Genomic DNA, 16,874 nt, shown 5'->3' with positions numbered 1-16,874 from the left:
GTTGATAGGAAAAAAGAAGAAAATAATTATTATTTGCTCTCAATAAATGTACTGAACCACCAACAATATGAGGGTGATGGAGACTAACTGCAGAAGGTGCTGTTTCTCCATGATCCGATGGTGACTCCACGATCCTGACACTCATTCACATAGGCCTCTATGGCCTCACACAGGGCAGAGTGCAGTCCATCCAGCTCACACACGTCAAACATGCAGTCCTTGAAGTAGCTCTGAGGCAAATCAGAACACACACCAATATCAAACATATTGTTAGCTAAATTCAAGCACCTAAAGTGTTTTTAAGTTCTACAACAACATTGACACTTTAAAATAAGCAATTTCTCATAATGGACATGCTTTTACTCACGTTGGGATTAACCTTGGGGTGGCACATAGTGAATGGTCCATTGCTTTCCAGTATGAATCCACAGAGGGCAGGTTTCTCATATTTATCCTGTTTGTCTGGTGTACAACCAGGTACAGGCACCTCAGGAGATTTGATGCATCTGTGGGTACAAAATAGAATCATTGGTAGATTTGTATGGTAAATATATTAACAAGTGGCCAATGTGAATGGCTTTCTTTATATATTACTGTGGGTCTAACTACCATGTATCTGCATAAGTTAAAGTACTTCTGTATGCATAATTACATGTATATGTCATGTGTTAAAAGTTTGGGAAGTTGCTATGGTGCTCTCTGTAAACTCTTACTCTGGGTCAGAGTTCCAGCTATTTCCAAAGTCATTCGGTTTTGTCACAAGTTTGCCCGTGGGCGTACGGAAGTCATCCTTGGGGTTGCCGTCATAATCTCCACAAAGGCCGCAAAGCTTCTCTTTGTACCTATGGAATAAAACCATTTTTTGTTTCAGTTTATATATCAGAGCAAGATAAAACAGCTGATTTTTCCAGTAAAACCAGCTTTATGGTATTGGCATCCACCTGAAAAATACCAAATCAATGTACGAGCATCAACTATTACTTAGATTTTTACTCACGCTGCAATCACTTTGATGTCCATGAAGTGGTTGCCATCGTAGCGAACAGTCACTCCAAAACTCATGGCCACGGTGTAATGTTTTCCAGACTTGTAGACAGAAACGTCTGCAGCTGGGTTCACAGGCAGGTTCACATTGGTCCCATTGATCTGGGGGATACACAGAGAGAAGACAGTGAAAAGACAACCACACACTTCATACAAATATGGACCACTATTACTTTATGTACAATGTTGAACCACTGCAAATGAGACATTTGAGTAGAACTTCATCAAAAAATCCTGAAGGAAGAGTTAAGAGTGAAAACATTCTGCATGGATATTGGCACTTCTACTTTCAATAGCTGTGTACTACTTGCTCCCAATATCTTACCCGCACGGTTCCTCCTTTAAGGACGTATATGGTCATTCCATGGACGTATACATGCACCGCTGATGCGTAGCTGACTCTCTGGTTCTTGTTGCGGTTCTCATTGGACACGTGGACCTCATAGTGTGGCAGACCAGTCGTGTTGCATGGTTTGGACATCAGATAGGTGCAGTTGCCCATGAAGTCGTATTTCTGCTTATCAAAGGTGGTGTAGTGAGGATCACCAGTGGCAACACAGGTGGAGGTGCCTGTGGGTGAAAACAGCTTGTTACTAGATACCAAAAATTAAAGGACGTCGCACAAAATCTCAGAAACTTAATAACGTTCAGAACCAGATTTTCTTAAAAAAAAATACCTTTAGGATAACATCCAGGGACTCCATTGACCTGTCGGCACTCATCAGTGGGAGCACAGGTGTTGCCCACGCAGGAGAGAGTGTAGTTTCCAGCACAGCGACACAGCTTGGAGCAGCCATCCCCAAACACAACCTCTCCGGGCTGATGGACAAACAAGTTTGTTTGGATTTAATATCAGAAAAATAAGAAAAAGCCTAAGATAGCTTAAAGACAACAAAGGTAATATTTCTGTCTTGATTATACCTCATAGTAGTTGTTGTTTTCATCCAGACAGCCACACTTATCAACGGCAACACACCGGTTTCCTGACAGCACGAAGCCTGGTCTACAGAAACAGCCGCTGACACAGTTCAAAGTGCAGATACTGGAGCTAATCTTGGGCTTCTGGCAGGTGGGAACGCATGACGGACCACACTCCAAAAAGTCTGAATTAGGGGGGCAAGTCACTGTATAACAAGAGAGAATGGAGAAGTTGAGAGAGAAAAAAATGCAAGAAGAAATAAATGCAGAAATGATGAGGTACGTTTAGTATTAAGCTACTTGTTTAAGAAAACATGTTTTTAAGTCTGCAAATACACCGACCACTAAGACAATCTAGGCAATGAATTAAAACAGTTTACAATTGTTTAGCTTTGAGGGTAAACATCAGAAACTAACAGAAAGGTTCTTCTTGTTAGTAGAAATGGACAAAAAAACGAATAAAATATGAATGTAGTTGAAATAGCCTACAAGATATACCTGTAACTACACAGGTTTGGGAGTTTAATTTGAAATGTAATAGGTACATTATGCTGTGTACCAGTACAGTAGTGCCGGCATGAAAGCTAGCAGCCTGGGCTTTTAGCTCGATTGTCAGTACGCTCGACACCCGATCTGAGGTGCTGCTATTCGCGAGTACAAAGCCCGGGCATGTGCAGGGCTAAACCGCGCAGATTCAACAAAACTCCGGTTACATAAGTCTATGGGAGAAATTATTTTTAGTTGTTAATTAATATATCAGAGTATTTTACTTAATTTCTTAGTATATTAATCCTGGAAGAATAAAAAAAGATAAGAAGCCTTGGAATAACAGTACAGTGCATTTTTCATTCTCGCCTGCAAAGTCTCTCCGCAAAAATAAACGCTTCCCAATTTGTCTTCATTTCCTACTCCATCCCTTACTTACTTTTGCAATGTGTGTGTATGTAAATGAGTGTGTGTATGTGTATGTTTGCTTTTGTGTATATGTGTGGTTCTCTGTGTTTGTTTGTGTGTGTTCGCTTGTGAGTGTGTGTGTGAAGGGGGTGATGGGGTGTGTGTATGAGTGTGTCTTTATGTGCCGTTTTGTGTGTATGTGTGTGCACACTTGTGTGTGTGTATGCCTGCATGCATGCATGCATGTGTGTCTTTGTGTGTGTGTGTGTCGGTGTGTGTATCAATATGCCTTCATCTCCTACTTCATCCCTTACTCTTGCAACTTTTGTGTATGTAAATGAGTGTGTGCATGTGTGTGTTTGCTTTTGTGTGTGCTTCTCTGCCAACAACACATAAAGAGATCTCATATATATGTCCCAGTTGTGACGAATAATCAGTGTGACAGTAAAGTGTGTGCAAACAAGTGTGTGTGTGTGTGTGTGTGTGTTTAAGTGTGTTTGTGTGTATGCGTGCATGTGTTTTTATGTGTGTTTTATTAAGTGTGTGAGTATATGTGTGTGTTTAAGTGTGTAAGTATATGTGTTAGTATATGTGTGCATGTCTGTGTGTGAGCATGCCTGTGTGTGTGCATGTGCATGTGCATGTGTGAGTGAGCGTGTATGTGTGTGTCTGTTCAGTGTGTGCAACCCTTCGCTCAACACCAACATCTACACCGCCGATTGGTGTACAGTCACTAAATCTACACATAAATTAATTTCTTGTATGCTGTTGCTTTTTCATTTTAACTAGGTGGTGCTATACCGCATATGAATGGTTATGGGATGGGTTGAGATGGTCCCATGAGACCAACATACAAAACAATTTGGTCACCCTAAATATTCACCGAAAACTGTGTCTGTTCTACCCTCATTTTGGGGTATCCTGTGCGGCGCGTGAGTGACAGATCAAAACGAAAATCATCAACAAAACTCTGATTAAACCTATATGACTGGCATTTCACTAGTGTAGTGGTCATAATAAACTGTGTGACACATGAGATATCTTTCTTTTTTTATATCTTTTGTCCTCTGACAACTGCAAATAATCCTGCAGACAAAGGTGAGAATTCAGCTGATATAGATGCTAACCACAGAACCGAACTACTATCCAAAAGGAATTTCAAATACACAGGAGAGATCAATTCTTTCTGCTATAGGTAGGGGATTTCACACAACGGCCAATCATCAACCAAGCCTATGTACCGTCAAAACCAAAATCACCAGCAACAGAAAAACCTTTGAGAGCATTTCATTGGGGTTATCAAGAAGGCACGGTCAAGAGGTGGTCATGAACAGAGAAGCTAACATAAGACAAGTTGTCACCCTTGTTGTCTCACCGTGATGAACAGGTGATATATGTAAGATAAATGCAGAGACTAAATTTCCCTCACAGGATCAAAAGAGTATATATACTTAAAAGATACTGATACAGTAGAATCATGCAGTAACAATTCATGTAGTTGTGTCATCAGCTATAGGGTGTTAGTTAGATGTTGTACCAGATGCTGATGTAGTGACAGCGTCAGATGTTGTAGTATCCTCTGATGTTGTTGTGGCAACATCAGCTGTTGTAGAAGTGGACGTAGAAGCTGAAGTAGTTGTAGGATTAGATGTAGTTGTAACAGGTGCTGTTGAGATGTCAAGAGAGTCTGTAGATGTTGCAGATTGTGATGTTGACACAGCAGCTGGAGTTGTTGAAGAGGCAGAGGTTGTGGCAATAGATGTAGATGGGCTTATTGTACCAGCATCTGTTGTAGAGGGTCCAACTGTTGTTGTTTCTTCTTTTGTTGTAGATTCAGATGTTGTAACAGGGTATATAGGGGGTGCATTTGTCGTAGATTTAGATGTTGCCTCTGTATTAGCTGTTGATGTAGCAATAGGGGTAGATATAGCATCTGCTAATGTAGTTGTAGCTGCTGACATTGTGGCAGTTATGTCAGTGACTGTTGTTGTCAAAGGTGCATGTGTGGTGGTATCTGCTGTTGTTGCAGGGATAGATGTTGTAACAGGTGTTGAAGAAGGGGCATATGTGGTAGTGCCTGCTGTTGTTGCAGGGATGGATGTTGTAACAGGTGTTGAAGAAGGGGCATATGTGGTAGTATCTGCTGTTGTTGCAGGGATAGATGTTGAAACAGGTGTTGAAGAAGGGGCATATGTGGTAGTATCTGCTGTAGTAGTTGGGATTACAGTTGTGACGGATGCTGATGAAGTTATTGGACCAGATGTTGTAGCAGCTGCTGATGTAGATGGTGGTGGTGTTATAGTGGATGTAGGAGCTGTTGTTGAGGTCTGTAATGGCGCTGTAACAGGAAGAGAACATGTTACTGCTGTAGTGTTAGTGGTGAATGATGAAGGTTCATTTTTGTGCATTGCAGTGTACTGTATTACAGCATGAATTAAAGATGGCATAGAATTGAAAAACATTTTTATCTTGGCTTTGTTAAATATGGAGTTCGGTGCATGGCCAAAATCCTAACGTGAACCGGACATAAGGTTATTTCCTCCTTCATATGCAAATCTTGAACTTTTAATTACCAACTAAAAATGGGCCAATCTGAAAAAGTAGAGCTGGCCAAAATGGACCAAAAGTCATATCTCGATATTCTTAGTTGAATGGCAATATACTAGCCTGATAATACCAGACTCACTACTTCGTTTCACTTCATGAAGAGAGCCTGGCCTCTCATGATTAGGAACCATTTTTAACTCTACCAGACATGCGCAGACTTGGCATTAAAGAGCAACCGACAGGTTTAAATTTGCACACAATATTGATCAGAAATTAATTTAATTTAAATCGGCATAAACGACATAAAATCTGACGGAAAAGGCCTTAAGCAGTCGTTATGAACATTATTTTCGTGCCATATGTAACAAGAGGGAGACGTCTCAGTTTGTCACTAGCTGCCCATTGCTGAAGTTTAATTTCACACTGCTGGTTACGGCCCTTGAAAAGCAGAAGAGAAAAAAGCATTCCTAGACCAATTATCTTTTGAGAACGGGTCTGGTGATAGCCAGGCTAGTTTCTTGCAACAATAGATTAAATAAGTGTGTTGTATATTGTATCATATACTCTTTTGTGAACTGCGCATGTCATAGATAAACCAATAAATAGATTAAATGAATTGCAAAGAGTGTCAATTTTTTCCAGCCCAAAATTGTTAGTAGAAATGGGCAAAAAACTAAGAAAATATTAATGTAGTTGAAATAGCCTACAAGATATACCGGTAACTTCACAGGTTTGGGAGTTTCATTTGAAATGTAATAGGTAAATAATATATGTAACAAGTTACCCTGTGTGTTAAAAAAATTAATAAATGAGTCCCTAGTTGTGTTATACCTGTAGTTGTGGCAACTGCAGTAGTTGCTGAAGTTGAATGAATGTTTGTAGTAGGAACAAGCGTAGTTGTAGCAGCCAGTGTTGTAGTATCAGCTATGGTGGTGGTAGGAACAGCTGTAGTTGTAGCAGCCAATGTTGTAGTGTCAGCTACAGTAGTTACAGTAGTTGTGATGCTAGTAGTGGGATCCTGTGCTGTTGTCACAGGCTCTGTTGCAGGAGACTCTGTAGTTAACTCAGGTGCTTCCATAACTCCAGGTGGTCTGTTGGGCCCTGATGGAATGTCTGGGAAACCCCAAAACACCCCAAAGCGCCCAAACTCCTCAAGGAGGCTTGTTGGCAATGCCTCCATGTCTGTGCCTGTGCCTGTGTCTGTCTGTGGAACTTCGGAAATATCTTCCCAGTAAATATCAAAGGTGGCTCTAGGTAAATGTGACCTATTGTTCTGGGTGCAAGAGACTTTCACTTTTTTAACTTTTCCAATAAGATCCAGATAAATCAGAGTTAACGCTTGCTCTTTCTGCAGAGAGAAATAAAGAGATACAGTTAAAACCATGTAATAAAAATGGTATAACTTCATGGTAATGAATATAAAAATGACATGGTAATGAATACCACACTGAATATTTGTGTATAGTTTATTCTATTAAAATGGAGAGTCATTAATTGAAAGGGATCTTACCTCAATATTCATTTTGACATACAGAAACCAATTGTTTGTCCATTGTTTGACATCCTTTCCTTGATCCACATGGAGATCTTGAATGGTAAAATTGTAATATTCAATTTAGAATGACACTGTAATATCTAAAACATCCATCAGATCTTCTGATAAACCCTCAAATTTTGCTGAGCTGCTGGTATCGACACATTCAAAATCATGTATCTCATCATGTTGTCTAACAAATAAATAGAAAAATACAGAAAAGAAGTAGAAAAGAAGAGTTGATGACTTTCAAGGCTGGCTTGAAAGTCAGACTTTTTCCTTGCTAGTGTGACAGAACATAAGTGTGTGATATGGCAAATGTGTGAGGTTGACAACCTTGCTTTGGGCCTTGTGGAGGTTATTTGCAGTAGACTCACCAGACACTAAAACGTGCTTCAGAGTGCGTCCAAGCAGCTTCACCGTCATTTCATTCTTCTCACACTTCACCACGGGAGCCACAGTCCTTGAAGCTGCGTGTGATGGCGTGAGCTCGAGGCACGCCGCCGCCGCTGTTACATTGCGCATCAGCTCGCGGTCAAAGTACTGCACTGTCACCGAGTGGAGTTGCATCCACTCCATCACCTGGAGAAGAAATGTTACAAGACTTAAAGGCACACTATGCAGGTTTTTTAGCTTAATATGCAATTTTTTTAACTTAATTTACCTTCATTAAACAGCTTCAGAGTCATTGAAATGGTTATATGACTTTTTTCGGTTTGAATGGTGGCCGTCTCGCTTCCCCCTAGCGCCTGTGAGCGGAAAAACCACCCTTGCAACTGTGGGCCGGCGGCCTCAGTGTCAGGAAGTATAACGAGTGTAACGAATTGCTTTACTGCATTCAAATACACATACACGCCAGGCACCGGCTAGAAAAAGGTAGCGATGGAGTTTCTCAGACATTCGTTATGACAGAGCCAGCGAAAAAGAAGCAAAAACCGAGAAAACAGTAAGAAAATTGCCAATACTGCATAGTTTACCTTTAAAATGAATTAAAGAATTAAAATATTATATTCCTTAATAAGAGTGCATAAAAAATAAAAATCCATTTAGCTTCAATATTGAGCTTTTTTAGATCAAACTAACTTTAACACACCTAGAGCAATATAGCTGAGAAGTCACAAGTCTTTTTGCAAAACACATTTGATTTCATTTTGTATCTTTTATTAAGAAAAACTCAAATCTATTAAGTAAGAAGTAACATTAGAAATCCCTGATCAACATGATTGGTTATCCTGGACCAATGATTTCAAGGTAAATGCAACGTTTATACCTGTTACGATGAAAGAGTTCCCAATCATGAGAGGCCAGACTCTCTTCACAAAGTAGTGTCTGGAAATCAGGCTTTATTTCCACGATTTTATATTAATTTCTTAAACAAATAATTAGAGGTCAGAACACCTGTGATGCACACAGACCAATATACTTCATCCATCAGGCCTCTTAGGCTATGCCAGCAGCCAGACCAATGGATACCCTGTCTCTGCTGAATCACTGAAGCTAAGCAGGTGTGGGCTTGGTTATTACTTGAATGGGAGAACTCCTTGGAAAACTAAGTTGCTGCTGGAAGTGGTGTTTGTGGGTGTCCAGTAGGTGGCACTCTTCCCTCTGGCCATAAAATCTATCTCAATGCTCGAGTGCAGTGACAGGGACACTGTACAGCAGGAGATGCCGTCCTTCGGATGAGATGTTAAACCGAGGTCCTGACTCACTGTGGTCATTAAAGATCCCATGGCAAAGAGTAGGGGGTTCCCCATTGTCCTGGTCAAATTCCCAACCTGGCTCATTCAACCTGACTCCCTAATCCCCCAGTGTAATTGGTTCATTCATACATTCCCTCACTCTCCACCTCAAGCTGGTGTGTGGTGAGTGTAAGTGTCTGGTGAATAGGGATGTATCATGCCGCTGTTTTCCTACTGCCTATGTAGCCTACAAACAGAGAAGCCGGTCAGGACCCCCCAGTGACGAAGGAGGTCAAGCGCTGGACTGACCAATCGGAAGCCAGGCTACAGGACGCCCTTAGCAACGTTGACTGGGAGATGTTAAGACGAACTCTGCTGACATCAATGAGTTTACGGAAGTATCACTGAGTTACATCGGGCTCTGGTTACATCAATATGCTAACTGATTCCATCATCCCAACTGTAAAGATCTGAAGCTTTCCTAACCAGAAGCCATGGGTGGATAGAGAAGTGAGAACGGCATTAAAGACACGCACCATGACTTATAATGCTGGGCTTATTTCAGGGGATATGACGGATTACAAAGCAGCATCTTATAGTTTACGTAGAGCTATTAAAGATGCTAAGCGGCACTATAGAGACAGAGTTGAAGCTGATTTCTTGGAGGGTGATCCAGCACGAGTGTGGAAAGGACTCCGAACCATCACTGGCTTTGAAAGAAAGTCCCCTCCTATGATGAATGTGAGTAAAGCCCTCCCTGATGAACTTAATGCTTTTTATGCTCGCTTTGACATGAAAAACACAGACTATCTTGCACTAGCTGCAGCATGTGAAGCAAATGAGGATGCACCTTTCTGTGTCTCTGAGGTCGATGTGAGCAATGCCTTTAGGAGGGTTAATTGTAGAAAAGCTGCTGGACCGGATGGAATTTCTAACAGGGTTTTGAAATCCTGCGCTGCTCAGTTAGCTCCTGTGTTCACTTATATCTTTAACACATCATTGGCTCAAGAGACAGTTCCTGCTTGCCTCAAGCAGTCTGTTATTGTTCCAGTACCGAAAAACAAAGGTCCATCATGTCTGAATGACTACCGCCCAGTAGCCCTGACGTCTACAGTGATGAAGTGTTTTGAGAAGCTTGTGAAAAACATTATCTGCTCATCCCTCCCTGCCTCCTTCGACCCCCTCCAATTTGCTTACAGAGCCAACAGGTCTACAGAGGATGCCATCTCAAACCTCATGCACACCACCTTAACTCACCTGGAGGAGGGGAATGGGAATTATGTGAGGATGCTGTTCATTGACTTTAGTTCAGCATTCAACACGATAGTACCTCTCACCTTGGTCACAAAGATGAAGGCCTTAGGACTGAACACCACCCTGTGTCACTGGATATTTGACTTCCTCACCAACCGTTCACAAGTGGTTAGAGTGGGGGGTCTGACATCTGACTCATTAACCATCAGCACTGGTGCTCCCCAAGGCTGTGTTTTGAGTCCACTGCTGTACAACATCTACACACATGACTGCAAAGCCAACAGTAGTCATACCTCCATCATCAAGTTTGCAGATGACACAGTGATCTTGGGCCTGATTAGTAACAACAATGAACAGCTCTACTTGGATCAGGTTGATGAGGTGTCAATCTAACAGCTTGACACTGAATATCAATAAAACCAAGGAAATGGTAGTGGATTACAGATGGCAGCAGCAGAACTACAGTTACACCCCACTAATGATCAGCGGGCAACCTGTAGAGAGTCACAAGTTTTAAATACCTTGGTGTCCACATTACTGAAGACTTAACATGGACTGTTAACACTCAATATGTACTGAAGAAGTCCAGACAACGACTCTACTTCCTTCGTCAGCTAAGGAAATTCAAAGTTTCTACATCCATCATGAAGGCCTTCTACACTTCAGCAGTTGAGAGTGTTCTAACTGGTAGCATCATCACCTGGTATGGAAACTCCACAGTTAGAGATTGTAGTACTCTGCAGAGAGTAGTGCGCTCAGCTGAACGTACTATAAGAACTCAACTCCCTGCTCTACAAGATATCTATTCCAGAAGAGTACTCCTAAGAGCCAAAAGATTCTGAAGGACTCCTCTCATCCTAACAATGGATTATTCCTACCGCTGAAATCAAGAAGACGCCTATGTAGTCACAAAGCCAGAACTGAGAGACTCAGGAGAAGTTTTTATCCCCAGGCCATTCGAACTCTGAACTCACACTATACTGACTTTGCACACATTCACTCCTCAGCACTCTCAAACATTTCCCAACTCTGAACTCACACTATACTGACTTTGCACTCATTCACTCCTCAGCACTCATTCACTCCTCACCCTCACCCACACACACACACCTACAAGACATTTAGCACTTTTACATCCCTCACCCTATGCTACAGACCTTTTATTTATTTTCTTATTTCATCACACGTCAAAACACACACACACACACACACACACACACACACACACACACACACACACACATATCTGACTTTCTCCAACTTTTGCACATCTCCATAGAACTTTTTATTTATTATTTTTGATTTCTCCTCCATCTACCCATGTCCTTGATTGCCTAGCCTTTCTGCCCCCCCCCACCCCCAACACACAAACAAAAAACACACACACTTACATCATCACTGTCATCACCTCACATACATACAGCACACTGCTTGCTACAGTAAGCCTCCTCTACATACTTGCTGCACACTGCCCCCCCCTCCCTACATACACAGCACATTGTCTTCAGGATCTTCTACAACACACATCCTCTACATACTTATAGCACACTGCCCCCACCTACCCACACACACACTACAAACACACACACACAGTCACTGCTCCACTCCCCTCCCGCCCACACACACATCTTCACTGTCATCACACATACATCATACATACAGTTCTCTGCTTGCAATAGTAAGTCCCTTCACCATACTTGCAGTACACTGCCCCCCCCCCCCTCTCCCCTACATACACAGCACATTATTTCATCAGGAAGCTTCTCCAACACATCCCCAACATACTTACAGCACACTGCCCCCCCCCCCCCCAATTCACAGCACATTGTCTCATGAGGAAGCTACAACACACATATTGCACACTGCCCTCTCCCCACATACACAGCACACTATCCCATCTCCCCTGTCATCCCCCCAACACACACACCAAGACCCCTGGCAGTTGGGTTAGCCCCTTGAGCCGTGGATCTGACCAAGGTTTCTTCCTTGGTAAGGGAGTTTTTCCTTGCCCCTGTTGCTCTTGGGTGCTCCTTGTTGGTGCCCCCCCTCCCCCCCAATCACAATCCTCCCCCACCTTTCTTATGCAGCCCTTGCCACTTAATCTACTAAACCCCTCTTCTACTGCACTTTTTACCCCCCCCCATTAATGCACAAATAGGCTGACACCAGACATAATTTCACTGCATTTCTTACTTCCAGTAACTATATGCATGTGACAATAAAATTCCTTGTATCCTTGTATCCTTGTATGTAACGGTATGAAAATATAACCTCACGCTTATAGTGACCAAAATTATCATGGTTTTCAGTATTATCGCGGTATAAAAAGATGCAGAGTGGCTACATGATACAGTACACGTTTTGCGGTGAAAATTTTCCTTCCTAATCCTAACCTAATCCATCAATTAGACAACAAACAGTAGGGTACTTGTTTTTTTTTTTCATTGTACCAGGCCTACTGTATGTCAAAAGCAGGCTCGGAAGAAGCTGGGAAGGATTAAACACTCTGTTTCCACACCGTGGTAATCAACTGCGATAATTCTGATATTTGAAATGAAAACAGTAATTGTTATCGTCAACATTTTTATCGCGGTTTACCATTTTACCGGTTATTGTTACATCCCTACTGGTGAATAATGGCTTCTGTGCATCAGCCAGGTGGGTGCTATTGGTGGTGGTTAGTGAGTTTCCCACTTTACTGTGAAGTGCTTTGTGTGTCTATAATGGCTATATAAAATGCAAATTGTTGTTGTTAGGCTCAAAGTTTTAGAGAGTGATTTTCTTTGAAGTTTTCTTGTAGCTTAATCCATGCCTGTGAAAACCGGTCTATGAGCTCCTCACCTTATGATGAAGGTAGCAGCCTTTAAAGAAGACCTTAAGTAGCATCCATGGTCCACGTTTCTCTGCAGTGTGTCTGCAGTGGGCTGGGAGATGCTGGATGTTGATGGGTGAGAAGTTCTCTATGGAACCAAGAGACATGTCACCGGTGAGGACTATAATTATTCACATACTGTGCTAAAATGCTGTGTAAAGTGATTCTAATTTCATATTCTACTGACCGTTGAGCAAGAACTGACGGGTGTGATTGGCCACAGTAAACCTCAGGACGAGAGACTCATTGTCACACTGAAACTGTGGTAGAGAATCGTTGCTAATTTTCATTCCATCCAAACTCTTGGAAGACACTGTGAAGAGAACATAGTCTAGACTGATGAATAGAATAAAGGGTACATAATATTACAGGCGCCAAAGCCGATGTTTCCATACAGTATATAAATGATTGTTAGGAGGCCACTAGTTTTTTTTTTTTTTTTTTAAAGGTGCAGTCAGCGATCATACTCGATTTCCAGCCCATAACATATTTTTGTCGCATTCAGCAGTCACCTCTTCATGAACCGCTAACTGTTAATTCCATGAGTGCACTGTAAAAATAAGGCAGCAGCCTAGCCTGTGAAAACTGGAAACAAAGTGGGGGCAGCCTGTTCCCCAAATAAAAACTGAACCCTGTGTGGAGTTTCTCTGGGAATTCTGAAGGGAGGGGTGAGCTACCTCTCTGGTGTGTTTCGTTTGATCCTTGGTTAAAATATAAGTTGTTTTGGATAAAAGTGTCAGCTAATAATTTTAAATATAAACTTGACTTCTTGCGCAATCGCTGCCTGCACCTCTAATCTCCTGTGCTATGCATATACAAGACCAGACAGGGGAGCTATGTCTATCTATGATTGATCCCTCATATGAATATCATATCCATCAGAGGCATAGCACAGCACAGGCCTAGTAGAACTCTAATGGAAATATTATCTGGAGTCACCATTTTAAGTGATGCTGCTTTGTCTGAACCAGGAACGGTCCAGAGACTTACACAAGTGACCGAAATCCTGATCCTTTTTTTCCAGAATTATTTGGAAATTACAATGGATGCATGTCTGGTCATTCACATATGATGTTATATTAACTGTAGTTAGGCTACCATACAAGTCTCATGATTTTATGGTAGTAACCTGTTTTTAGTTTTTTCCTCCGTCACAAGAACAGCAGATGTTCCATGTCGATCACACATAGTAAAGCCAAGCAGTAGTTCTGGCTTAGATTACCTTAGCAGGTAACATCTAGCAGGTAACATCAGGTAACAAGTATTAAAAAATATATATCTTATATATATACTTACACAGGAGGTGCCTCCATGTATGCTGTTTCTTCAAAAGTGCATTAATCATATTATTCTGCCTCTTGTTAGCTTCAGGAACCAATGTTTTGCTGGAGATATTGAAGTGATGGGATGAATCTGATGACGCAGAGTGGCGGTTCATTTCCTCTGGTGTCTCATCTATTTCAACTGCTCTCACCTTTCCTGTTGCATTGACATCAAACACTTGTAGCAGTACTCCACCAAAAACACCCACTAGCATTGGTAGGATCAACAAAACACGGGCTGCCATTTTCATTCAACGAATTTAAAAAGCAGTATAAATGTGCTCTCCTCGATAGAGAAGTCTTCTGATAGCTCAGTGTTCACTGTAGCATCCCTTGTATCTTTCCAATAATAAAAGGGTAGACTCTGTTGTTCTGCAGTTCCAAAGGAAGCAGTGGAGAAGTGTGAGTGAATCTGCTTTAGATAGAAGAGACACCCAGTGCACTATATATCTCATCAGAAACACCAGGCTTGATAAACTCCCAGCCAATGAGCAGCTAGGGCTATAGGGTTGTAATCAGAACACAAACGTCATGTGAGGTACAAACATTTTGCATGGTAAGGAACAGAACTAAAGAAACATTTAGATGTCTTCTTTAGTTGGACAGGGACAGAGCAGTCATGAATCACTTTGTGTATTACATCTCTATGCAACATTGCCTTAAAAAGAACTTGCTGTGGTCCCAAACGACTCTTAGATTAGGTTGGTTTCAGCGTTTTTGGAGCATATTTTGGGGGGCGTTTAACCTTAATTCAGATAGGACAGTGAGGAGTGACAGGGAGAAATGAGATGGAATCAGGAAATGAGCATACCTGTAGGTCAGAGTTGAACCAGTATCACGGTGGGCATTTGGACCTGAATGTGTCAAATGGCTTCTGCTGCGCCACAGCTTCCGGTTTCAGCCATGTGGATGTTTTTTTGTTTGTTTTTTCGTGTCGGCTTCCTTTCATAAGTCAGACTTTATTCACTATACAAATGCATCTCAAAATATAGAATATCAAGGAAAAGTGAAATGCATAAAGTGAAATATGTCAAGCCTTTTTTTATTTGAATCTTCATTATTATAATTTTAATGATTGATTACATGGAAATAAAAAATTTAGTATCTCAAAATATTAGAAACGATAATAAAGAACTGATAATACAGAAATGTTGACATGAGAAGAGCTCTAATTAGCTAATTAAGTCAAAACACTGGCTGTAACACTGGGAACCTGTTTGGGTGTCACACCTGAGACTGAACACGTTAGGATGCTGTATGTGTCATGCCTGTGTCAGTGTTAATAAAGCGTTGCCCAGTTGGCCTCAAAACAGATATTCTGTCCACCTAGTGAGTGAAAAGGAACAGAGTATAACACTGGCAATGGTTTTGCTGAGCCTTTCAATCTCTCAGTCTGGCCAGGCCAATGGACTTTCAACAATATTCCAGTTTTTTGAGATGCACCTGTTCTGTGGGAGAGAACAAGATCTGTCAGAGAACAAGTGAGACATTCTTCAGATAACAGCATAATGCCATTCTGAAAACAAATCAGAACATTCCTAAGCCACAGTAAGACGTCAGGATTATCACTTATCATGGGGATTGAATGTTTCTGCAGACAGCCATATCTGCTGTTTTTGTTGTAGGGGACGCCTACTGTTCTTTGTACAGTGATTCTTCAATCTTCTGCAGGTCTGCCGTTACGTGAGCCAGTTTTTTAAAAACACTTTGTGCTGAGACCTTTGCATCCGTTGTCTTACAGATAAAGGAAGTCCTTTGACTATCTGAACATTCATGATACAAAATATATTCTGACGGAGACTGACAGTCTAGCACTCTACCCACAGCAGTGTCAGTATAAACAATGATACTGTCATTGTGTGACCTAATTTCTCATTGCTGTTTTCAATTAGCCTATAGAGACATTTAGTTGAATCTGTTCAAAGCAGTTAATTTCCCCATTCAAGAATTCAGGGAATTTTCACAGAAATTAAACTATACACTGAAAATAACATAAGAAATGTTTACTCTATTCGTGCTGTCTGTAAGTCAGTGGTTCTCCAAGTGTGGGCGGGCCCCACTAGTGGGTATTAGAGACATGACAGGTGGGGCGCGATGAGCAGGAGTGTGTGTGTGTGTGTCAATTTGTCTCCATCTCCTATAAAGCCTGACCGATATGAGATTTTGAAGGCCGATACTGATATTGATATTTGAATTTTTCAAAACCTGATAACTGATATTACTGATATATCGGCCGATAGTCATTTTAAGTTTTTTTACAATGTAAAAATGTTCTCCCATAATAAGGTTCTAATCAAGGTGGGGCATTATGGTGGGGCATTATCTAGTTTCCTAATGAAAGGCTCTTCATTAGTAGGGAGGCCTGTGTCTAATTTGGGGGCTTGTGGGATTCGCATGTTAATTTTTGGAGGGTATTATATCTTTGTCCTAGGGGTTCTTAAGAGTAAAAAAAGCATGTCTCCATTTTTTGGAAGGTTTTGAAGGACCCAAATCAAAGGTCAAATTCAGAAAAGGTCAAATTTGGTGTTTTGTCCATAAACCTCACATTGCCAGTATTATAGCATAGGTTTTGGTGCCAAAAAGCAAAGATATTCTACAAGGTAGTGTGCAAAAGTGGACCACATAAACAATACAACATTATAAAACATTTTTAGGCTGATGATTGATCTCTTTAACTTTAACTTAATTGTGCCTAAAACTCTTGAAATTGTCCGCTTAAAAAAATAATACTTCAATATCAATACTATCAATTCATGCCTATTAGTGTGCTTAAGTGTAGGCCTAGCCTGCTCTGCCAGTTCTTGTCTACA

General features: G+C 41.3%; 1 protein-coding gene across 1 annotated transcript in view; it reads right to left on the bottom strand.

The window, feature by feature from the left end:
• Positions 1 to 16,874, bottom strand: part of LOC143139528 (IgGFc-binding protein-like) — a 252,923-nt gene that overhangs the window by 193,119 nt on the left and 42,930 nt on the right. The window contains exons 4-14 of the mRNA XM_076300111.1: positions 11,516 to 11,536; positions 10,503 to 10,522; positions 7,315 to 7,519; positions 4,902 to 5,183; positions 1,966 to 2,168; positions 1,722 to 1,863; positions 1,370 to 1,614; positions 998 to 1,146; positions 714 to 842; positions 368 to 506; positions 89 to 230 (exon numbers count right to left, since the gene is read on the bottom strand). Of these exons, the coding sequence (XP_076156226.1) occupies positions 89 to 230; positions 368 to 506; positions 714 to 842; positions 998 to 1,146; positions 1,370 to 1,614; positions 1,722 to 1,863; positions 1,966 to 2,168; positions 4,902 to 5,183; positions 7,315 to 7,519; positions 10,503 to 10,522; positions 11,516 to 11,536 (1,677 nt within the window). The remainder of the gene's footprint in view (positions 1 to 88; positions 231 to 367; positions 507 to 713; positions 843 to 997; positions 1,147 to 1,369; positions 1,615 to 1,721; positions 1,864 to 1,965; positions 2,169 to 4,901; positions 5,184 to 7,314; positions 7,520 to 10,502; positions 10,523 to 11,515; positions 11,537 to 16,874) is intronic.

The sequence above is a fragment of the Alosa pseudoharengus genome, unplaced genomic scaffold, assembly GCF_046254945.1.
Source record: "Alosa pseudoharengus isolate Yale_2024_CS ecotype anadromous, Long Island Sound unplaced genomic scaffold, YU_APseudo_1.1 YU_APseudo_1.1_scf_22, whole genome shotgun sequence".
In the NCBI taxonomy this organism is placed as follows: domain Eukaryota; kingdom Metazoa; phylum Chordata; class Actinopteri; order Clupeiformes; family Clupeidae; genus Alosa; species Alosa pseudoharengus.
This window is presented reverse-complemented; position numbering and strand designations above follow the sequence as displayed.